This window comes from Eutrigla gurnardus (assembly GCF_963514095.1).
Source record: "Eutrigla gurnardus genome assembly, chromosome: 7".
Lineage (NCBI taxonomy): Eukaryota > Metazoa > Chordata > Actinopteri > Perciformes > Triglidae > Eutrigla > Eutrigla gurnardus.
In genome coordinates, this window is record NC_139921.1 from 28988518 (window position 1) to 29013993 (window position 25476).

The 25476-nt window shown below is 42.5% G+C and overlaps 1 protein-coding gene across 2 annotated transcripts; it reads left to right on the forward strand.

Annotated features, from left to right (window-relative positions):
* Window positions 1-7521: 7521 nt before the first annotated feature.
* Window positions 7522-25013, forward strand: exoc3l4 (exocyst complex component 3-like 4). 2 transcript variants are annotated; one of them, XM_084012614.1, is made up of 14 exons: window positions 7522-7845; window positions 8788-8990; window positions 10529-10654; window positions 11200-11442; window positions 12554-13172; window positions 13947-14064; window positions 14370-14492; window positions 15052-15152; window positions 16491-16589; window positions 19346-19469; window positions 19822-19944; window positions 21339-21491; window positions 22226-22347; window positions 24709-25013. In XM_084012614.1, exons 2-14 carry the CDS (start codon window positions 8804-8806, stop codon window positions 24929-24931), a joined length of 2361 nt encoding a protein of 786 aa, XP_083868740.1. In that variant the 5' UTR covers window positions 7522-7845; window positions 8788-8803; the 3' UTR covers window positions 24932-25013. The 2 variants fall into 2 exon arrangements, with proteins under 2 accessions (XP_083868740.1, XP_083868739.1); XM_084012613.1 differs by having other exon boundaries at window positions 7523-7845; window positions 24706-25013.
* The last annotated feature ends 463 nt before the right edge of the window (window positions 25014-25476 follow it).

Sequence of the window (25476 nt, forward strand, 5' to 3'; positions counted from 1 at the left end):
ATTTGAAAAACAAGTTTTCTCTGCCAACGAGATAGTTTCATTCAGACATAAAAAATTGCGGTGATTTGAATCCTTCATTTTTGTGTCAGAGAGAAGGAGTTTGTTGTGACTGAACAAAGCTCTCACAGGAGCTCAGCTGCTCATTCTGTATGCCGCATGCAATCATGCTGCCATTTTCTCCTCCACAACACCGGAGGCCCGGCGGGGAGACGGAGTGACAGACAGATGAGACGATTATGGCTGCATTATATTTTTACAAATGGGTCGATCCATTTTAGATTTTTTCCCCCCAAAATATGCCAGAATTGTAAAAATAAAAAGTCTGTTGGGGTTTGAACAGCATTTTGCTGCAGGCGTGAGTTTGTAATGATCGACTTATTTATTCATATTTTAAGTGCGATATGCATGAGGAAAATGTGACGTGTGCACGGGAGGATCTGTGATGTCACACGCTACTTTTGATTGAAAATGTTTAACTGTAGGTTGAGATGGAGACGGCTAATAGAGCTAATTCAATTAAAATTACATTCAAATATATCAAAAAGTGTCTGAATCTTGGGCAAGTCACGATTTATTGTCTTTTATCGTAGAAATTCCTTAGAAATCTTCTGCAATATCTATAAATCTCATCTATTTTCTTATTAATCTCAATCTAAAGGTATGTCCAGACCACTAAAAATAAATATTTCATCCATTGTGCAATAAAAAAATAAATAAAAACATAAAACCTGTAACCCAAGATGTTATTATTACTACATTCATTTATGTCACTTATTATTTTCAACATTATAAATCGTATTTTAACAGCACCTGGTCCACCAAGTATAGTAGTACAGACTGGAATATACAATTTCAACAGACGTCCCTGCACAAAGACAGAAATGGGGGTCCTGAGCTCAGCCCCATCCGGCTCCTTTGGGGGGTGAACTGTGAGCCAGACCTGAATGTTGGACCTCACTGGATAGGTGTTGCTCCTGAAACCAGAAGGAGCAGAGGTAATAACATAATAATAACATAAAGATGGCCCTAATAAAATGCTTGATATTGCTTCCTGAGGAGGAGGAGGGACGCTGTGTGAGTTTGGCAGCCCGTCTCAGCTGGAAGACCCCGTCCTCAGAGTCGATGTAGCCCCGGGGGCACAGGTTATTTTAGTGACCGCTGAGGAGGAAGTGCTTATTTTCACCGCCATCCACACACCCTACAGCCCCCCCCCCCCTCTCCATCAACCTCCCTCTGTTCATTTGCACAATCTCAATTAGCTTTCAGCAGGGAGAATAAAGGGAAGCGGTCAGATAAAATCCCCTAAAAAGGCTCTATTCACTGCAGACAAGGGGAGTGCATGTGTGTGTGTGTGTGTTGCTGAGGGGGATATAAATACATCTGAGACCGGAGGTGCGTTTGATGTTCACACCACGCAGAGGCGGTTCAACCTCTAAACCGGGGATCTTTGAAAGCAGACCTGTGATGTCAGACGTCACTTTCTCTGAATAAATGAAACAAACGTAGACGTAGAGTACGACAGAAACGTATTTTATAACTAGCAGACTTTGCAGAAGAGTCCCTCGTCGATTTCACCCATTAGTTGAGTGAAGGCTGGGGGGTTAAAGTTGGCTTCTCATTCTCACCGTCGTGACTTGTAGATATTAGTGCAAATTGAGGTGAGACTCAGCGGGAACACGGTGACGAGATTTCCTGGAGCTTCGACGTCTCTGTTGTACTGATCCTGGCAGGTATCCGCCGCTTCACTCCTCATAGGAAAAAGGTGTTGCTTGTTGCTATTTTAAGTCTGTAATATGTGAATATTTTTGTTGTTTTTTCCCCCTTTTACTTATTGACTTATTTAAATTCATTTTTTATATATTCATTGTTTACTCTGTTCTATTATATTATAATTATTATTAGTTTCTACCCGTTTAAATGTCTGGATTTGTTAATTAAAAATAATAAAGAAATAAAAAAATAACAAAATATAAATAATTACAACCTCACGTCGCGTCAATCATGTTTTTCCGAATTTTCGCAAGAAATATACACTAATAATTCTCAGATGAAAAGAATGCATGCGGAAAAAAACCTGGACTGGCTGTGGCAGCAGGTGAGGCTTGATTGAATGATTGGCAGCAGGTGTGGTCAGGAGAGGAGGCGGGACAAGCAGACCTGCCAGCCAATCCCTGAGGAGAACCCACAAACCCTCACAGACAGGAGACACGGGGAGACGACACATGAAACTAACGGAAAAGGAAAAGGAGAACGGCTGATCCCAAGAGTCAGAGAGAGGTCACATGTTCGCCTCGTGTTACTCACTCAGGTTTGACAGGACTATTTGTGTTTCTAGCAAGAAGAAGAATGGAGATGCTCAAATAAAGTACAAATATATAACTGTGTACTTAGTAGTTTCAGTGATTTCACACACTTCATCTTAACTTTTTGCCTTGTGCCTCACATCTGATAAACACACACACACACACATCGGCCATTATTACCCACATCGGCCATTATTACCCACATGAGTGACTGACATATTGCTAATGTATTACATAATGCATTTTGCCTCGTGCTTTCACATAACTCTCATTTTTTTACCGACAAAACTCTGCTGCAACATGGGAGCAACACATGACTCCAGTTTAGGTTCACATATCCGCTGCAAAAGGTAGGTGTGTGTGTGTGTGTGTGTGTGTGTGTGTGTGTGTGTGTGTGTGTGTGTGTGTGTGTGTGTGTGTGTGCGTGTGTGTGTGTGTGTGTTGAAGGAGGATGTGTGGAGATGAAGATATGGGTTGATGTTTTTGTGATCAGGGCATTAGTAGCCATCTGTGACCTTCCTCTGTGAAGAAAGCCCACAGCTTCTGTGGGGGTTATTTGGTTTGTTTGTTGTGTGTGTGTGTGTGTGTGTGTGTGTGTGTGTGTGTGTCTGTTTGCCTTTAACACATCCCAGCAAAACGCTTTTGACAACATGGTGAGAAGCACAAGAAGTGTTTATCACTACAAAATGTCCCTCCAGTTCCCTTTTACTCGTCGTTAAAGCAACAATGCTACTAATAGCTACTTACTACAACTAACTATATAGTTACTGGCTTGTTGTACACGGTAGGTCTTCATAGATGTAATTGGTTCCCAGTAAGAGTGAGACCTGGTCTGGGAACCTGGTCTGAACTCAGTCTAACTGTTAATAAACCTAATACCAGTGCTTGAAGTGGGCTGATACCATGCAGCAACCTCTGGGTCTGAAAAGTAAAGCCAATCTGGAAGAACCTAAAACTTGCATTCTCTCTGCTGGCCATCAGGGGGCGACTCCTCTGGTTCCAAAAAAGAAGCCCAATTGCATGGAAGTCTATGAGATAATAACCCACTTGATTTATTATCTCTGCAAACACAATTGTGTACCTCTTCTACAATTCTTGTTTTAAAATTAACATTAGCTTAATTAGATAGCTAGCTACAGATGTGATAGCTTTCAAAATCAATGATCACTTTTGTCTGCCTCGGTCTGAAATCAAGGACCTGTTGTTTTAATTATAAAATGACTTACTTTTGAGGAGTTAATCTGCCAGTTTAACATAAAAACTTGACAGGCCTAGCAACAACTAACCGGAGGAGGTTTTAGCGCCCAGTTAATGAAACTCTGCTTTGGGTCAAACCCTGCAATTTCCCAAATCCCTATACTATAGACCTAGACTACAGATATATATATATATACAGTATATAAATATATATATATATAGACCCTACACTATAGATGTAAATTAATTAAAGATATTTAACAAGTTAGTTTTCTGTTTTTCCCCAAAATTACCCCTCAACCCCCCTCAACAATGGGGAGCACGTAACAACCTAGAGTCAGTCGCTATGACGGATAATGAAAAGATAAACAGGCTCTGCGGCAGAACCACCGATGGACAGATTGACAGCTTGAACAGAATGTGATATTCACCCGGGGGGACTATTTGGTGGGGTATATTTTTGTCACCAAATTCTCAGGAAAAGAATGTAAAAAAAAATGTGGTAGACAGCTGTGTTTTAACCCGTACCTAACCCTTTCACAGAAAGAACCCCTGCCGTTTCAGCTCAATTTTAATAGGAGTAAACAAGCTGACGTGTAGTTGCTGGTGGGCAAAACACAGGCAGCGTCAATATTATATGACTTATCATTATGAGATTCGTTTATTATCATCACATGTTATGAAAAAGGTAGATTAGATAGTATTGGGGATCCAGGGTTTGTTTTTGGTTTACGCTTTCGTTGCAGTTAAAGGGTACGTGAGCGCTCTTGGCCACCGCTAGTAGGCCTACATTTCTTAACTTCTCTAAATACAGTTCTTGAAACATTAAACAGCCAACTTGAGAAAGCATATATAGCTAACGTTAGCTAACCATCATGCAGAATGCTGTCCCGTGAGATGGGAGATTGATATGACCAACTCCCGAGCTCCCAACTGTAAACGGTTGCTACATATTTATTGTAGTTTAGCACATCGGGAGACATTTAAACCTGCTTTAACCTTGTTTAAATAGCCGGGTATGACTTATAAAATAGGTGAGAGTTGTGACAGCTGCTTTTAAAACATATATTTTGTCACAGGCTTCAGAATACAGTTTGGGACCTAAAATGCAGACAAGGAACAATACATTTACAGAATTTAGTCCAAAACCTGCTGGCAACCGAAAAAAATCCACTAAAGATCAGGAACACAGAACACAAACCGATAAAACAGGAAGTAACTAAAAACGCATGGGCTGAATGTAGAGTCAAAAAATGCAACTGGGTCAATCACACAGGATAGACGGAGAAAAAAAGACTGCTGTAACGCTCACTGAAACTCAAGAGACAAACTGGCAAACACTGAAGCAAGAACACAGACGATATACGTCAAGGAAGGCAAGATAACAAGACCCAGGTGTAACTAATCAGGGCAGGGCAGGTAATCACACACAGGACGACAGAAATGGAGACAGAACCTACTAAATAAAAGAGGGAACAAAACAAAACCCAACATATTTAGCATGTAACACAACACAAATCAACAATGATACTTTACTTTTTATAAAATGTATGTTTCATTTATTTCATTAAAAAATTGGCAGTTAACGTTTTTTTGTATAACACCTCTTTCATAGAGATCATAGACTAGAGTCAATACCGAACGCCCAACTTTACAGGGTCGCGCAATATATTGTAGTTTAGCAACAAAATGGATTTAAACCTGCTACATTTTGCAGTGTTTGTTATTGCCAGCTAGGCTTTTAGCACAATATCAAATATGTGGACAATAAGTGCACTGTGCCTCAATGTTGTTGTTTACAAGATTAATCTTTTGAATTGTAAAACGTCACCTGGAGTCATTGTTTTTAATCAACTCATGGAACTTACGTTAGCTTAAATAGCTAGCTAGCTACAGCTGATAGAATCTGCTAGTGACAAATGTCATAGCCCATCCTTAAAATAGTTATGTAGCTAGCTTTCTTAAATAGCTAAGTTTCTGTTTATTACATTTAGATTTAATAAACACAAGCTAGTTCAACTCAGGACTAACAAGAAAAAATATGTCGTCTACGGTAATGAGTGGCAGAGACAAGTTTCTGTGTTTCTGTACCGGTAATGTTACTCATGCTAACACCAGGTCTCGCTGGATAAAAGACATCAGGTAAGCTAACATGACATTTGTGCGAGGAACAAAGCTATGTTAGCGAGCTAGCTAGCAAGCCAAGCTAACAAACGTGTACATGATGGTAACTAAGCGGGTGTCACTCGAAACTAAATTACAAAAAACATTATTGACTTGCAAAATGATCTTTTAAATGGACCAACATCATGTGTAATTAATGGCATAACTAAACGGGATAAAAATATTTGTTTCTCACCGTTGACACATTTTTTTGACAGAGTGTGACTGAGACCTGTGTCAAGATTTGGACTTAATCTAAATACCAATATTGATTTTCACCTGAAAAATTAATATTGCAGCGGTGCTAATGAATAAACGGGGAAAAATACAACAACAATTTTAAATGTGCTATATTGTTGTCAGATTTCACCTGCAGTTTTCAGTGAAACATTTTGGTTTGGATTAGAGGAAGAGGATGAAGAAGAAAAGGCATTGTGGATGGATGGATGGATAAAACAGGAGTTGTGTTAAGCTGTTGCTGACACCATAGAGCAGCTCAGTAACCGTTTAATTTCCGTATATATCTCTGTAATCCTCTCACTGTAAATATCTCTCACAGACCAGCCATGCCGTTCATCTGGACCGGATGTGTTGACCTTCTGCAGCAGCAGATGTCCGACCTGGTTTTAAACAGCAGCTGAATGTAAATCTCAGTGTTTCCATCCACATGCTTAAAACGTAATCTAACTTCGGTTTCCTGCAATTTAAAAAACCAACAACATCACAGTGAGGACAGAGCCTCTTCCACGACTGCACAGGAATCATTTTTGCGTCATCACCAGGAACAAATATGTCACATACCTCCCTCCAGTGGACGTAAACGGCAGTGTCATACATTTTATGTACACTTTGACTTGACAGTATGCAAAAAGAAAGCAGCGAGACATTACAGATGATTTTAGGATAGTATGCAGCTCGAGGATTAAGTGCATTAACAAAAATATTCAGGTTTATTTTTTAAGATATATATATATTTTGTTTTGCTTGGATACTTTTATCACTTTAGGTATCTAAAAATCATCCGTCATTGTATTTATATATTAATCAAATTGTATTAGTTATTATTTGGTAATTTGTTGTTAATAATTGTTTTTGCTGTTGCTGCATGTTTTCTGTCACCTGCTACAATTTGTACATTATGTGGTGGAAGTACATTTACTCAAGTACTGCATTTGGATGGAGCCGTGTGTATGACTAAGGGGGATCTGTGATCAGATATTGAATATAATGTTCATAAGTATCCATAATGTTTCCTTAATGACCAGAAACTATGAATCGTTGTGTTTTTGTTTGGTAATCAAACACGCTGCTCCTGCATGTACACATTTTAGCATACGTATACTTCACTTCCTGTTTCTGCTACTACTTCTACTCTATTTCAGAGGGAATTATTGTCCTTTTTTTAAGATGATAAGATAAGATGTTTTAAACGCTCCTGTCTAACTGGGGCCCCGTGCATTTTATTATTAATATGACCCAAGATTCAGTTTGTAGAAATGTACTTCATAGGGATACTTTTTACTTTATACTTTGAGTCCATTCCAGAGCCTGTACTTTTACACATTTACTTGAGTAAAGCAGTTGAATGAGTTCTTCTACTTTTACCTTGAGGATCGAATATCTGTGCTTTTGACACCTCATTATAATATATATATTGAGTATGTTTGATACTTAATTATAGTACTTTTACATTGCTGTGCTGGTATTTCTTTGGTTAAGTAATGGATCAATTCTTTCACCTATTAATTTATGACGGACGACCTTGAAGCTTAGGTTTACGGGGCGCTCTCGAACGCAGCATGGCAGCATGCGTGAACGCCACATTCCAGGTAGGAAAACAGTCTACCTGTGAGCTGCTCTTTCATTGGAGGGGAAAGCTGTGTGCTGTGAAGATCAGTTTAACCCCTCCGCCTGCTGTGACCTCCGGTTTATATCCGTCTAATCATTAACTCATCCTCTCTGTTTTCCTTCAACACTAATCACAGGCAGGAAGCTGATCTTTGTCATGTGCTCGTTCCTGCACTAACTGGCTGCGGTTGTCTTTCTGTTAGCTTTCTTTTCGAGACGGAGTAAACGCCCCTATTTTTATTTATTATTTTAAATAATGATCCCAATCCACTAATAGAAAGTGAAAGCAGGTAAATCCGAGGAAGGAGACGCAGAGTACTTTCTACCTGAGCAGGTAAGGAGACACCTTTTTACTCTCTCTCTCTCTCTCTCTCTCTCTCTCTCTCTCTCTCTCTCTCTCTCTCTCTCTCTCTCTCTCTCTCTCTCAACATACATTATGAGTCTGACTTGACACGTCTTCAACATATTCTGCTACATATTATAATATTATATAATAGAGCTGAGGTGTTTATGGTGTTACTATGCTGACATGCATGATGGCTTTACTGAAAGTAAACTATAAAATATCTATTAAATCGGTGTTGAGTTATTTCCATCTTCTATTTAAATGTATATTTCCTACAAACTACATAAAATTTGTATTTTTAGTCAAATATTGTTAAAAATCCAGCTGACTAAGGGTCTAGTTGATTCTACTTCCCGCCTTTGGGTCCCATTAATGAATGACTGGGTTAAATTGTTGCTGTGCTGTGAGGTTTACATTTCATTCTCCATATTTACTTTTACACGTCGCCAAGAACAAACTTACTTTGCGAGAGACGTTAAATAATACAGATAGTCTTTTTATTATTTCCTCGTAGTAAAAGTGAAAGTAGATACGGGGCTAGATAGCAGGCTGATGTTGACATACAGGTTTTGAAACCTTTATTAATACAAGGATACAAGCCAAATATTTTTTTTTTTGCAATGTTTACAGACATAAAATCAAAAACGAAATAGCCACAATATGACAAAAAGGTGTCCAAAAAATAGGAGTTTAGAAACGTCCTACTCCCTTGAGTGCAACACGTAGCTGCTGTTACAACATATTTCATGTCATCCTCCCACCGTGTTTATGGGAGCTGCCCTACTGGCTGTTGTCTGTAAACAAAAAACGCTCCGCCCGGCCCTCTCGATGAAGCCACGGTAAACGAAAGCACACCTCAGCCGCCATTTGGCTCCTCAGAGAGCAGAGCGTAGGCGGACCGTGACCTTCGGTTCTGATGTTCCCTCACAGGTGGATGTAACTCGTGATGGAGAAGTCTGCTGAGAGTCCCGACGAGGACAGGCTGTCCCTGAAGAGCGGTGGCGCCGACTCGCTGGGCATGCTGCAGACGTTCAGGAAAAGCATCCGACGGGTGGCCGAGAAGAGCCCACTGTTGTCCGGAGGCAAGGGGTCAAAGGTCAACGATTTGGGGTCACCGCCGCCCCCGTCACCCAGTGAGTACCCTCATTAGAAGTGAGCTGGCAGGTACAGTAACGTGACCTCCCAAGGTCAGAGGAAGAGGAAAGACGAGGTCTTTCGTCCACCTTGTTCTCTCTTGCTTTTTCTTTTACTGTGTTTTATTTATTTATATTACAGTGTTGTCCATCTGTTGACTCTTCAAGTAAGCTCACAAAATGATGTCATTATTGATTGAAAGTACACCTATAGACTATATAGTATAGGACATATAGTACACCAATAGTCTAGTATTTTACATATAGTACACCAATAGTCTATATAGTATTTTACATATAGTACACCTATAGACTACATAGTATAGTACATATAGTACACCTATAGACTATATAGTATAGGACATATAGTACACCTATAGACTACATAGTATAGTACATATAGTACACCAATAGTCTATATAGTATTTTACATATAGTACACCAATAGTCTATATAGTATTTTACATATAGTACACCAATAGTCTATATAGTATTTTACATATAGTACACCTATAGACTACATAGTATAGTACATATAGTACACCTATAGACTATATAGTATAGGACATATAGTACACCTATAGACTACATAGTATAGTACATATAGTACACCTATAGACTATATAGTATAGGACATATAGTACACCTATAGACTATATAGTATAGTACCTGTAGTACACCTATAGTCTATATAGTATAGTACATATAGTACACCAATAGTCTATATAGTATAGTACCTGTAGTACACCTATAGACTATATAGTATAGTACCTGTAGTACACCTATAGACTATATAGTATAGTATATATAGTACACCTATAGACTATATAGTATAGTACATATAGTACACCTATAGACTACATAGTATAGTACCTGTAGTACACCTATAGACTATATAGTATAGTACCTGTAGTACACCTATAGACTATATAGTATAGTACCTGTAGTACACCTATAGACTATATAGTATAGTACATATAGTACACCTATAGACTACATAGTATAGTACCTGTAGTACACCTATAGACTATATAGTATAGTACATATAGTACACCTATAGACGATATAGTATAGTACCTGTAGTACACCTATAAACTATATAGTACCTGTAGTACACCTATAAACTATATAGTACATATAGTACACCTATAGACAATGTAATGTATATGCGGTTGCAGATGCAGAAAGAGGTGAGATTTGAAAATAAAATAGATGCCAATATAAGACAAGAAATCTCTTTTTTTGTTTGCCTTGCTCTGTTTACTCTCCTGTAACTTTCACTTTGGAATGCTGCAGCCGAGCCCGACCGCCGAGCCTGTTTTCATCACGATTTAATCTTTGCATTCCTCGCTTGGTTTAGTTGTAGGTCAGCGTGCGAGGACAAAACCAGTCGAGTCATGCAGCAGCGTGACTGTAAATATGAACACCGACATCCATTCCAAGCGCCGAGGTTGATTTCTCCTTCCTGCTGGCGTGACAAAAGGGAGGTGTGATTGTGAAACCAGGCTCACCGAAGCTTTCTGCCTCCGGTCCTTCAGGTCTGAGCGTCGACTCTCCGGTGACGTCTCCTCTGAAGAACATCGGAGGCCTTTTCCACTGGAAGGAGGAGGAGGAGAGCAACGCCTCCCCGCAGAAAGGGAAAGGTCTGACGCGCTCAAAGACAGGTAAAGCAATCGCACCAGTACAAGTCTCCCAGCTGCTCATACTAAAGTTCAACAAACAGTCTTACTGCTGCCAAAAGTATGTGGAAACCCAAATAAAGCAGAGACTTTATCAAAAGGTAATCTCATCCATGTTGGCTGGTTAACTTGAGTCTGTCATCTCGTCCATGTAAACATTCTTAACTTTTTTACCTGTTCTTCATCATATACAGGGGGATTCAAAATAGCACTTCCTGCCTAAATAAAGGTCAAATAAAAACAAATTAAAAGGGACCTTTTTTTTTATAAAGGGTTAAAACTTTCGTTCTCAAAATCATTGTAAGCTGTATATATAATATATAATCCCCTTAATTTGGAACAAACCATGTAAAACAAAATCAGCTATAGAGAGTATGGTGTATTTTAGTCACTAAACCACAATCATTTTAGTGATTTTGAACATGATGTTCCCACCACCAAGCACACCCAACTGGAGCAGAAATCAAAAGCACAGACAGGTCTTGGGTCAGTAAATGCATCGTAACATGTGTGGTTTTCCCTCCGATCAGATCCCAACATGGCCGGGTTCGGGGACTCTCTCATGAAAAGAGGAGCGTCGATACGTCGAAGCCTGAAATTCGGCTCCAAGAAGGAGAAAAGCAGCAGACAGGAGGCGCTGGTCCCGGTCTCTGAAGGCTCAGTGGAGGAGAGGAAGGAGCAGAAAAAAGAGGAGGAAGAGGAGGAGGAGGTGGTGTGGGAGGAGATGGAGGAGTCGTACACACTGCCAGAAATACCCCACACACCACTGTCAGGTACTCTCTCCCTCACTTTTATAACTCATTTCTCCAAGGAGGGTTTACCGCCCTTGAACGCCACCCATCAACTTCCTGTTTTCAGCATTTTCAACAGAAACAAGTTTGAACTTATCAACCCGTTAAAGTGATTCGTTAGAGAGCAACACTGTTCATTCGTCTCCATAAGTCCAATATTCTCTCTCTTTTAGCTCTGATTTTGGTCTCCACCAACTCCTGTTAGTTGGAGCCGCACAGATAAATAATATTCATAATAATATATATATTATAAGCTGGAACTCACCAGAAAGATACATGAAGCAACATTTAATCACAAAAATATTGATTATATCTGCTTTAAAGGAATACTTCACTCAGGGGCTTGGATTTAGAATTAAGGTCTTGAAATGTATGTTGTATGTGATGACATCTATGATAGAACAGAGAAAAGAAGATCTCCATATTTGAGGGACTGAAAACAGCATTTCCTGACATTTCTTTATGAAAAATGTCTTTTGATGATGAACAGATGATGGAAATAGTTGGTGATTATATTTCTGTGGATCTGTTAGTGGAATTAGTTTTCCTTTCATTTGTGGTCCTTCTGTAAAAAGCTGTCTCCAAACATCATGTTGGTTGTTTAGAGGAGAATAACATCTCATTTAATGTGATGAACAAGTGACATCATAAGTAGACTGAATACTGACCATTGGATTGATGCAAATATGGAGTTTACCACAGCTGGAAGGGGCTGGAAAAGCATGGAAATGCACCTTGAAATGCTTGAAAAGTGCATGATTTTGACTTTGGAGAAGCTGTAGGAACCCTGTTCACTGCCCAAAATTATGTAGGTCAACCAGGGGAGTTAGCATCGCACTGCTTCCCTCCACAAAAACACGGAGGGATTTTTCCATTTGATTTTTGGATGGGAATGTGGATTCCTGTCTCCTTCTCTGTCTGCACATTCAACCTATCTTTCTCTGTTTTGGCAACAGAAGCAGTGATATGAGTCTTACTCCCAGTGTAAACACACGGGGTTCAGTTTGCCTGTAGAGACCACAGGCAGCGTCAACATGAGATTTGTGCTGATTTTAAGAAAATAACCTCTTCCTTCTGTCATGGTGTCCCCTAGTGATGCAGATCAATAAGCTGATAGAGATGGAGGTGCTGGAGGAGGCCCACCTGAACCTTCTGGCCCTGCGGCGGGAGTTCCAGCAGGAGCGGGAGCTTTGCGGCGAGGACTCCCCCATGGAGCTGGCCAAGAAGGAGAAAGACCTCAACCTCCTCTACGGGGACCTGAGGAACAAGTTGGACGCCATCGTGCGCGACTCCAACTCCCTTCCCGCCAGAAACAAGGCGCTGCTGGTCCTCGTGGCTCGCATCATCCAGGAGGAGGAGGGCAGAGCGGCGGAGCCCGGCGGGCTCCCGGACAGCTGGATGGAGGCCTGGAGGGCTGCGGTGGGCGAGGGCGTGCGGGCCAAGGTGGCGAGCGTTCACCTGGAGCCGCAGGAGCAGAACGCCTCCTGGCTGGCGGTTCATCTGGGGCTGCTGGGTAAAAGCATCGTGCAGGACCTGGAGAACGTGAAGCGGGAGCTACGGTGGTCGTACCCGCCCAGCTTCAAGGTGTTCAGCACCTACGTGAGGAGCTACCACGGCGTGGTCGGGCGCCACCTGAAGAATCTGGAGCAGCAGGCCACGGAGCTGAAGGACCTCTTCGCCCTGCTGGACTGGATCATCAACCGCTACAAGAGGTCCGTCAATAAAGTAGAGCCAGCCGTGGATGGATCCATGCAGCTGTATCACACCCGGCTATGTGTTCCTCCTCTCTGCCATAGAGCTAAACAAGATCAAATAAACCTTTCATTTACAATTAATACAGCAGCATAGACACGTATATAGAGTCTATATTATAGACACATTGTTGGTTTTGCTATTTTTTATGGGATTAAAAATGAGACAATCAAAGAATAACGACCTGGACATATTTTAATAATTGTCGCTCATTAATTCTGGTCCTGTACGCAGATCAATGGCCTCTCCTGATCCTAACTAATGTAGGTCAATGTCTGCCTCAACCAGCAACGCCAGGACCGTCTGACCTCCAAGTCCCTTTTAGATCCAAAGCAGACGGTTTTTCTGTGCTGGAATAATACTAATAAAAATCTGGCCTCCTGATAATCCAGGCATCCCGGATGATACTGTTCCTGCATTGATGGTTTAAAAATTCCCAAACAAATGTGCAGTTAATCAAATTACTAAAACCACGGTGCAGATAGAGAGGATGAGTATGCATAAGTGGTGGAAGAAGAGGCAGCTCCGCTCGAAACAACATTTCGGAGACCGAAATAAACTGATGAATAAAAAGAAGCACAAAAATCTCTGGAGGCCAAAATGTAAGAAATCCAAATCAGGTCGTGGATCTCACAGAAAACACTCACACGCTGTAACATTACTGTTCATCTCTTTGTGACTCTGATTGGATTGAAATCACACTTAACTGAATGTTTGGTGTTTCTGGCGGACAGCGAGAGGATCATGGGAAGTCTGTGCCTGCAGCCGGATATGAAGGACGAGAGCGCTGACCTGCAGCTGGAGGACGACCTCCTGACGCAGCTCAAAGACAAGTACTGCTGCAGAGCGAAGGTGAGGGCTCTGATGTTTGTGTTTCTGGTCAGTTTATCTCCAAGGAGTTGAAGTAAACAGGCCCTTTAGTCCACCATGTCGGGATATAACATGTTTATTTTATGTGCAAAAGAACATGAACATCGTCCTCAATGAGCTCAATTAACTGCAGGATTGGACCCGAACGCAGAGAAAGCAAACAGGATGAGTTTAATTTCATGCCAAAGTTATTTAGTAGAGAGACCGAACCAAACTATTTGTATAAACTACAGAAATTCACCATGATCAACTTGTTGAATAGTGTCTCTCTGTGTTTGTTGCTGCAGGAGGACATGAGGTATTTTCTGAACAGAGTGGTTGAACTCGAACATGAGGAAGTCTGGAGGGACAGCAGGCCTCCGGAGAAGGACGAGGACCTCAGCTCTCCCTTTCACATGGACATCTGGACGGTACAATTCCTTTTTTTGATTTTTCTGTACATATCGATGATGAAAGGATGAAATGTCTTCTTTAATAATATTCCAGTTTATTTCTTTATTTATGTTCTTCAGATTATAATTAAGTGAATTAAAGGTTGAGTTTAAAAGTGAAAACTAGTGGCTGTTTTATTATGAAAGTAAGTATAATAAGAAATAGTTCATGAAAGCACATAAGTTTAATTTAAAAATAGAAATATGTGCAACTTTTATTCATTTGATTTAAAAAAAAATTATATATTAAATGTTTTTCAAAATGATTGTGTTTAATGGCATTTTAAAATTTATATTATTTTTGTTTATTTTTTTGTTTCCTTTTATTTTTTCCTCTCACTTTTGTATCTTAATTAAAAAACAAACAAGTAATAAATATATGTTAAAAGTCTAGATGTCATGGGATTTCTCCTCATCCTCTATGGTGCAATGTCCTGATTGTACCACGTGGTGGCAGCAGAGAGCTTCGCGTTAACTTCATGCTCCCTCTGTGAATCTCAGTATCGACACTGTGTGCTGTTGTGTTTCCTCTCTGCAGAAAGTGAAGGCAAATGGTCTGAACTCCCGACAGATCGATGCTCAGCTGGAACAGCAGGTGATCTCCTCCTGCCTCCAGGAGCTGACGGAGTTCCCCAGGAGGTTCGTTAGCAGAGAATATATATTCATGCAGGATCTAAATGAATACACATTTCACATAAATATTAACAAGCAAGATCAATGGATGGCAACAGGTTCAGGCAGTCGTGACCCTCAGAGGATGAAACCTGGCAACTTCCATGATCCTCTGACTTTCAGTTTCACCGTCAGGTTGAGATTTGTGGTTTTGGTTCATTAATTCATTAATTAAAAGAATGATTTCAGCATCTAAAGGAACATACAGTAAGAGCTGAAGACATCATTTACCCTTCGTTTATGAGTGATGAAATCAAAGGTCAGATGGCATCACGTCCAACACCACGTTACTGAAACAAAACAAAACCATCTATATTTATAGATTTATATAAAGTAAAAGAGGAAGGTATAAATGTGAGGGGGTACCCGCCCAAAAGAAAACACACTGAAAACAGGATCCTGCCTTCATTTATGTGCAATAACACTGTTGAAATGTGATTCATGACCAATACTGTTTTAACTGAACGACACTGTTTATCATTCAGGATGTCACCATAATAATAATAATAAACTTTAATAATATAAAATGCAGCTCAAAGTGCAACAACACAGGTATGAAAGCAAAGAAAATATAAAATAAGATGAATTAAGTAATTAATTCATAAAATATTAGGACTAATACTAGTAGTAAAAACATCATCGCCTTCTTTATTATTATTTTGTATTGTTATTTATTTTATTATTATAGCAGTGGCAGGAAAAAGTACATAAAGACAAAAAAGTATCAATAAAACCACCAGAAACTTCAGTTATAAAGCAATGAAAACCGTGAATACAAAAGCATTATCAAAATATACTTTTAGTCCTAATTATGCAGAAAGCCCCCTTTCTAAATAAGTATTATATGATTCTATTGCGATTATTGATGTATGATAATGTGAAGCTTGTTTAAATTATGAAATAATCATCATTTATGCATCGATTTATATTTTGTGTATATTTTCTGAAAAAAACTGCAAAAGTAACTGAACTTGTCAAATAAATGCAGTGGAGTACTTTGAAAAATACTGTAGTTGCGTATAAAGTATAAAGTATGACAATATGTAAATACTCAAGTGGAGTACAAGTACAATACTTGGTTACATTCCTCAGACGATCTCAGAGTATTAAGTAAAAAGTAAAAGTGGGAAATATGGAGAGTATTGATGACCGCCATTCATGGATTTATGGTTTCACATGCAACATTTGCTGGTGTGTGTTCTCGTTATTTTGTCCACCCCCTCTGTGAAGTGTGGGTAACGTTTCGGGGACTCCCCGGCGTGTTTCAGTCATCTGACGGGTTAAATGCGTTTTTCCTCTTTCCAGATTCGAGGCGGAGTTCAGGAGACGCTGCAGCGCCCTCAGACCGACGCCTCTCTGGACCGAGTATCACATCACATACACCAACAGCTTCTCTGCTTTACAGTAAGTCACATGACTTCCTGAAATTACCCACAAGGCACCCCCCCCCCGCCCCCCCGACACACACTTAGCGTGCCCCGACTAAACCACATACCGCGGCTTGCATTCGGAGACAAGTGGATCTCTTCAAGATGAATTTCCTGCTTTAGAAGGACAGAAACATAAATAAGTTTATAACTGTTTATATTTAAAGTTTAAAACATATTAAAATACCACAATAAGATAAAAGATCACATTTGTACAAATGCATTTAATTACATTTATCTGCATTTAAATAGTAGAAAAAGTTTTCTGTAACCACACAAGTATTATTTGTATATTTCACTAATGTAATACTTATTGACTCTAGTACTTTACTAAATTTTAAATACTTTTGAATGCAGGAGTATTTTCACAGTGTGGTATTAGTACTCTAGGATTTGAATACTTTCTCCATCAGTTCCTGCAAGTGGATCCACGTTTAAGAATGAATTTGCATTATTCTGGACAAATGCAATATAATAATCCAGTTATATGTTGGTTTTATGGCTTTAAACCAATTATTTCCTGTATTATTGTTTGTGGTTCATAAATAACCTCTAAGGCAGATAAAGAGAGGTTGAAAACCACACCGGGATTCTCCAGGATCTCCAGGATCTCCAGGATCTCCCGACGTGAGAAAGTGGTCTGCAGCTCTGGTTTGGATGATTAATCTCTGAGCTATTTTAAAACTTCTCCAGAGATATTTCCAAACATCCGGCCAGCGTGATTTATCTGCGGGTCAGGCAGCAGCGACAGCGCTGCATGCTTTCCCAGCTCGGATCCTGCAGAGGAGCTGGCTCTTTAACGGGCCCAGTAACAGGCAGCCGAGGCGGGTAAAGTGTGCCAGCCCTGGAGAGGGTTCAGCCTCACGTGGTTTCCGGGAATCGAGGCGGCGAGAGAGAAACGCTGCCGTGCTGTTAATCACGGAGGGAAAGGACTGAGACGAACCTCCTAAAAGAAAAACCTCCCCCAGCTTCTTCTTCAGTCACAACACAGATGTCTGGCTTTGCAGGGCGTCCTACGTGGACCTTCATAGATAGTCTCTTTCTGATGACCTCAATCAGGATCACAACACCAGGCTGAATATCAGCACCTCTGATGCTACACTGATAATATAATAAGAATTATTATTCGTTTAAAATCAAGTCACTAAAGGCTTGAGCTGCACTGGAATATAAATTCTGCTTCACAAATGTTCCTTTTAACTGGAGAACAAGGAGCAGCTCGTCCTACGTGGACCTTCATATGTAACGGTAGTTGACCTTTTAACCTCTGACACCACAGGTCTTCTCTGGGGGTCTGATTTAAAAAAAAAAAAAAAAAAACACGGGTTAATGTAAAAAAAATGTACGTGCAAGAAAATGAGTTGCTTCATGCATTTGTAAATATTACATTTTATTATATTTAATTCACTCTCCAGGTTTAGGTTTGTATTCAGATCTCTAACTGAAGTAAAAGTACTTCCAAATGAGTAAAAGTACACCTAGTCCTGAAGTAAAAGTATGACGTAATATCAGCTACAGATACAGCATCTAGAATCTCTTTAAAGTAAAGATTTCTTTACTCGAGAGCAGAACAAGAAAAGGCTCCTTAGAGGAGAACCATTTCTGCTTCCTGGTTCCACCCGGTTCTCCCTAGAACCATCTCTGAGAGGTCCCACTCAGAGGATGTGTAGAAACCCTTGTGTGGTGTCATGGTTACACCCAGAACCGGTTTTGAGGGTCTTAACGGGCTGATGTGCTCCAGTGTGACCCACAACCTTCGTGGTTCTGAATCCTGGTTTTGTGGCCGGGAGAACGGGTTCTTATTGGAACCCATAGAACCCTTTCTTTGAACCCTCATTTCTTCAAGTGGATCCGTGGTGGATCCGTGGGAGATCCGTGGGGGATCCATGCTGGATCCGTGCTGGATCCATGTTGGATCCATGGGGGTTCCGTGCTGGATCTGTACTGGATCTGTGGTGGATCCGTGCTGAATCTGTGGTGGATCCGTGCTGGATCTGTGGTGGATCCGTGCTGGGTCTGTGCTGGATCTGTGGTGGATCCGTGTTGGATCTGTGCTGGATCCGTGGTGGATCCGTGCTGGATGACGTCGCCAGGTGGCTGAAAGGAGATGAGGACTCGTAAACGCCCCCATGGCGCCGTGTGTGGTTTATCTTACACGGTTGTTATTATATCAGGTGACGCCCTGCTGTGTTTCCAGTGGAATCTAGACCCCGGTCTGGAATCTAAACCCCGGTCAGGAAACTAATGAGGGAGGGGGCTGGACTGGGAGTTGGCTGTCAACGAGAGGAAATTCTAGGGAGCTCCGTCTGTAAATCTACTTCAAGTATTGATAGTAAAAGTGCTGCTGCAAAGAAAATTGACCTGTGTGACTCACAACAACACACTGGTTCCCAACCTCGGGGTCGGGGCCCTCCAAAGGGTCGCCAGACGAACCTGACGGGGTCGTGAGATGTTTAATGGGGAGAGGAAAGAATAACAAATATACTAAAATTAGATTTATTTTGTGAAATATTCCATTAACTCGGAGGGTTGATGGGAGAAGAAAGAAAAACAATCAAAGTTACTTAAATGGACCTCCTATTATACAGAAACATGACCTTTAACCCTTTACGACAGTGGCCCAAACTATGTGTTGAACCAAACTAGGGAAGTAAGTCAGAGGTGTTTCAGTGGGGAAATAGTGAAATATTGCGTTATATTGCTGAGTCAGCGCTGCTGTTTGTCCTCCTGCAGGCAACACATGGAGGCGTACCGGGACACCTGTCCAGCCCAGGTGGACGGCTTCGGGAGGGAGACCACAGGGCTCATTAACAGGCTCTCCCGGCTGCTGGAGGACCAGTTCAAAGAGGACCTCAAGGTGCAGCCAGTCAAAATAACGGCCCGGTTCCCGTTTTTCAGGGGTTTATTTTGTGACGCCGAGAGCTGCTGCGGTTTCTAGAAGGGGAAGTGAAAAAGGGATTTTCTACTCTCCCGAACCCTTCATTCAAAATCAACGCAGAGATGCTTTTCAAGTATCGCAAAAGGAGTGAAGTGAATCCTAATCAATCAATGATTTATATGTAAATCATTTATATTGTTTTGCCGTAATGCAGTTTATTTTTTCAGATCATAACACGTATAAATGTGTGGTTTTAAAGTATTTGATCTTTGACTTGATAAAACCCCCGTTCTCCTCACATGTCTGATTAACCTGCTGGTTCTGTTTCCAGCCGGTCCTGAGGAGGATGATGAGCAGGAAGTGGCTCACCAACGACGAAGACTTTCAGCAGCTTTACAGTCGGACGGAGCTGCTCTCTCAGCACTGTGGTCAGATGAGGCCTCCGCACAATCAGGTGAGGAGGAGGAGGAGGAGGGGGGGGAGGAGGGAGAGGGGGAGGAGGGAGAGGGGGATGAGGAAGAGGAGGTGGGGGAGGAGGAGGAGGAGGAGGGAGGGGAGGAGGGAGAGGGGGATGAGGAAGAGGTGGGGGAGGAGGAGGAGGAGGGGAGGAGGGAGAGGGGCATGAGGAAGAGGAGGTGGGGGAGGAGGAGGAGGAGGAGGAGGGAGTGGAGGAGGGAGAGGGGGATGAGGAAGAGGAGGTGGGGGAGGAGGAGGGAGTGGAGGAGGGAGAGGGGGATGAGGAAGAGGAGGTGGGGGAGGAGGAGGTGGGGGAGAAGGGGAGGAGGTGGGGAGGAGGAGGGAGTGGAGGAGGGAGAGGGGGAGGAGGAAGAGGAGGTGGAGGAGGAGGTGGGAGAGGAGAGGAGGTGGAGGAGGAAGAGAGGAGGAGGAGGAGGGGGAGAAGGGGAGGAGGTGGAGGAGGAGGAGGGGAGGAGGTGGAGGATGAAGAGGAGGTGGAGGAGGAGGAGGAGAGGAGGAGGTGGAGAGAGGTAGAGGGGGAGGAGAAAAGGAGGGGGAGGAGGTGGAGAAGGAGGAGGAGGAGGGGAGGAGAGGAGGAGGAGGTGGAGGAGAGGAGGTGGAGGAGAGGAGAAGGTGGAGAGAGGTAGAGGGGGAGGAGAAAATGAGGGGGAGGAGGTGGAGGAGGGGAGGAGGAGAGGAGGAGGAGAGGAGGAGGTGGAGAGAGGTAGAGGGGGAGGAGGTGGAGGAGAGGAGGAGGAGAGAAGGAGGGGAGGAGGAGGGGATGAGGAGGAGAGGAGAAGGGGAGGAGGAGATGGAGAGAGGTAGAGGGGGAGGAGGTGGAGGAGAGGAGGAGAGAAGGAGTTGCGCTGCATGTCGTCGGGGGATTTCCAGCCTGTTATTATCAGGAAACAGCTGACCTTGTTATAATTATTGGTCACCTGACAGACTGAGGGATACGATATGATGAAATTCCCAGTTCGGACTGAAGTCTTACTGGTTTCCATCCTGATGAGACAAACACCGTTCACATGGAACTGGGAACAGACAATAAATACACAAACAGCTTGAAGGTGTTTCATACTTGGTGTCTGGAATGTCTTTGGAGGTGGAGAGAGGAAATCCTCATTTACTTTGTCTGTCACCGTTCCAGTAAATGAAATGGGGGTCATTGTTGGTCCGGATGCTGCAGACATCACAGCGGGGCCGTGAACACATGAACACATGAACACATGAACACATGAACACAGCCTGAATAGGTGGAAGTGGAGGTGTGAGTTCAGATCAGCTGACGAAGACAAACCACACTTGCTTGTTTTGTTGTTTTTGCCCATCCTGTTATTCTGCAACACCCCTTCTTTCCTCTGTGTGTGTGTTGCGTTTCCCCGGCGACAGGAGCTGGCGAGCCGGCTGCACTACCACGTGGTGAGGGAGTACGTCGGCCAGCTGATGAAGAGCAACTACTCCTGCAAAAACCGGAAGCACGAGAAGGCGGCGAACAAGATGCGTGTGCAGTGGGCGAAGCTCAGCGAGTTGTTTGAGGACATGGTCAGAAACTCTTTCACTTCCCCTTCCACGGCAACGCCATCTGTTTGGCAACTCTCTGTTGCACAGCATGTTGCATCATGGCCCGAGGGAAATATTGCACTTTTTGGCTTTTTTCTCAACTTCAAACGTGATTTCATTTCAATCATTTTGCAAGGACCAAAGATGGAAACTCATCAAAAAAAGAAAACTAAATATTTAATGCATCGGACCTCAATAATGAATCATCTCAGTGACCCTTGACCCCCGAGCAACAAGCAATTAATGATAAATATCAGTCATGCCTTTACTTTGGAAGATTTAACTACATTTAGCTCAAAAATACCACTGTACTTTTACTTGTATGGTGAGTATTTCTACATTGTTGTACTGCAAAAAAAGTTCAGGCTCCGGTCAAAATAACTGATGAGTTATCAGACTTTCAAAAGCTTATCCGAAACCTCAGAAGATACATTTTAAGACTTTATGTCTAAAATTGACAGAGTTTCCCTTTAAATTCATGTTTCATGTACTGTTTCAGACATTTTATCCTCTCACACCACTCAACTTACTTGTTGGTAGTAAAGTGTTGAGAGAAAAAAAGCTCTGATAATAATATTCAAGCTTCCTTAAATTGGATAAATTGGCTTAAAAACAAACATAATCGTCATTAAATCCTCATTTGTTTCAGGTTGCCCCGGTAACACATCACAAACACTCACACAGAAACAAAATGCGTGTTTTTTTTTTGTTGGTAGAAGTCGACTAACGAGTGGCTCCACGCCGTCGGAGACGACCTGAGTGACATCATCAGGCAGAAGAACAAGGCGGACATCAAGAACCACCTGCAGCCGTTGGTGGAGCATTACCCCGACTTCAGGTGAGCGTTTCTAACGCTTCGCTTCCTGCTTCGCCTGTTTATCGTCACAACGCTACGATGAAGGTGCAGCATCACAAATGTCATGAGAGCAGGAACATTCCACCGCTTCCATCACAATACATTCTTTATACTCTTGATTTTTACACCCGATCAGAAAACGTTTGATGAAAAGTGATATTTTTGGAGGAAAACATGAGATTTGTGAGTTTTGTCTGTATTTTTTCTCCGGTGCTGCAGTATAAGCATGTTTCCAGAAGCTTCAACTCTGGTCGTACACATCCAGGTACATACTTGAACTTGGACCCAGTATTTCAGGAGCCGGCGGGCTGCTTTGAGCTGTAACAACATCAACATCAGCTCTTACTGGAACAGTTTAAGTGGCCGGCAGCTCCGAGGAGGCCAAGGTCACAGAGGCTTTTTCCTGTCTCTCTGCCAGTTTCCTACAAACCAGACACATTCGTAAGAGTGAAACATTTTACAGAGATCACGTTTTTAGTCGTTGAGTTGAAGAAGTCAAAGTCGACCCTCGAAAACACGCACAAAAAACCCAGAGTGAAGACATTCAACCAACATCCTGATTTTAATTTCCATTTTGCTTAAAAAGGCATGAATGTTTCCTCACGACTAATAAGCAACCAGAAGAATGAGGAAGCGACTGAGAGCGTTTGGCTTCGCTGCTCACATTAAACCCCCCCGGCTTGTTTTGGTCTGCTAAAACTTTAACCTTTGACCCCGGTGAGCTGGCTAGTTAACATGGCTGTATGCTGTATTAACCTCCGAGATGCTGCTGCTCTAAAATCATGTGAGTCACATTTAAAGAACACATGAGATGAAGAGTCAACCACACGGGTGAAATACAGTTAATAGTCACTAAAATGTAAATTTTATTTTCCAAGAAGTCATATCAAATCAGGTAAGATATGCAATTATTAATGCAAATATTAGCATTGGAAAAGACACAAGCTTGTTTTTTATTCATTATAGACGAATTAAAGCTCCACTCAGACCATGTTCCCTCCCTGACGGCCACGAAGACGCTCCTCCTCCAATCAGAGCGTCACGAAGATGCTGCTCCTCCAATAACAGCATCATGAGGACGCTCCTCCTCCAATCACAGCGTCACGAAGACGCTCCTCCTCCAATCACAGCGTCACAAAGACGCTCCTCCTCCAATCACAGCATCACGAAGACGCTCCTCCTCCAATCACAGCGTCACAAAGATGCTCCTCCTCCAATCAGATTTACAAAGACGCTCTTCCTCCAATCACAGCGTCACAAAGATGCTCCTCCTCCAATCATAGCGTCACAAAGATGCTCCTCCTCCAATCAGAGCGTCACGAAGATGCTGCTCCTCCAATAACAGCATCATGAGGACGCTCCTCCTCCAATCATAGCATCACGAAGACGCTCCTCCTCCAATCAGAGCATCACGAAGATGCTGCTCCTCCAATAACAGCATCATGAGGACGCTCCTCCTCCAATCACAGCGTCACGAAGACGCTCCTCCTCCAATCACAGCGTCACAAAGACGCTCCTCCTCCAATCACAGCATCACGAAGACGCTCCTCCTCCAATCACAGCGTCACAAAGATGCTCCTCCTCCAATCAGATTTACAAAGACGCTCTTCCTCCAATCACAGCGTCACAAAGATGCTCCTCCTCCAATCATAGCGTCACAAAGATGCTCCTCCTCCAATCAGAGCGTCACGAAGATGCTGCTCCTCCAATAACAGCATCATGAGGACGCTCCTCCTCCAATCATAGCATCACGAAGACGCTCCTCCTCCAATCAGAGCATCACGAAGATGCTGCTCCTCCAATAACAGCATCATGAGGACGCTCCTCCTCCAATCATAGCATCACGAAGACGCTCCTCCTCCAATCAGAGCATCACGAAGATGCTGCTCCTCCAATAACAGCATCATGAGGACGCTCCTCCTCCAATCACAGCGTCACGAAGACGCTCCTCCTCCAATCACAGCGTCACAAAGACGCTCCTCCTCCAATCACAGCATCACGAAGACGCTCCTCCTCCAATCACAGCGTCACAAAGATGCTCCTCCTCCAATCAGATTTACAAAGACGCTCTTCCTCCAATCACAGCGTCACAAAGATGCTCCTCCTCCAATCATAGCGTCACAAAGATGCTCCTCCTCCAATCATAGCGTCACAAAGACGCTCCTCCTCCAATCACAGCGTCACAAAGAGTTTGAAGAGTTTTGCTGTTTTCAGAGACGTAAAATGTTTCACTGGTTTGGTTTTTTGGTTTAGTGTGTAGAGCTAAACAGCCAATAGCATCAAAGTGGGTTCCTAAGCAACCAGATAACCAGATGTTGTTTTCTCCTCCTCCACCTGCAGCAGGAAGCACCTGGTGGCCGTCCTGTACTTCAGAGGTCTGATGAGAGGCCGCGAACACCAGCTGATCCTCCAGCGGTTCACGCAGCTGAAGAAGAAGCTGGGCGGCTGCGTCGCCCGCGACGACAAGGGCCGAGTTTTATTCGGTGACATGCAGGTCACCGTCAACACAGACTGCTTCTCCACACTGCCGTTCTCCTGCCTCGGCTTCCTGCTGCCAGACAACTAGCATCTTCATCATTCCTGACCTTCTCTGCATTTCAAACACACAGTTCATACAATAAATGCCAACAAGAAAACCGTCACTTCTCCATGCAGATATTCTGTTCTGTTTGCGGTCCAGCTCCTGTTTTCATTACTTTTACTTCCTTCACTGTGAAACTGTGCTGAATCTCCAAGGTGATTCCCCCTCAGACACTTGGCCCATTGAATTTCTAACTAACCTGTTCCATGTGTGTGTGTGTGTGTGTGTGTGTGTGTGTGTGTGTGTGTGTGTGTGTGTGATCATTAAAAACACATCAATGAGCTGCTGTTGCACCGACATGCTCCTTCTTCATAAACACAAACTCACACACGCTCAAATACTTGCTAGAGCACCGGCTGTGGATTAATCCGCCACTGAAAATAGGCCCCGACAACAAATTGCACAATTTCCTCCTGGTTTGTTTGATTAAAAGCTGCATTGACTAAATGTTAAAACCTTATATTTGGTTTTTCCAGATTTATATTCAGAGACGCGCTGAGAAGTCGTTAAAGCGTCGAGAGACGGATTAA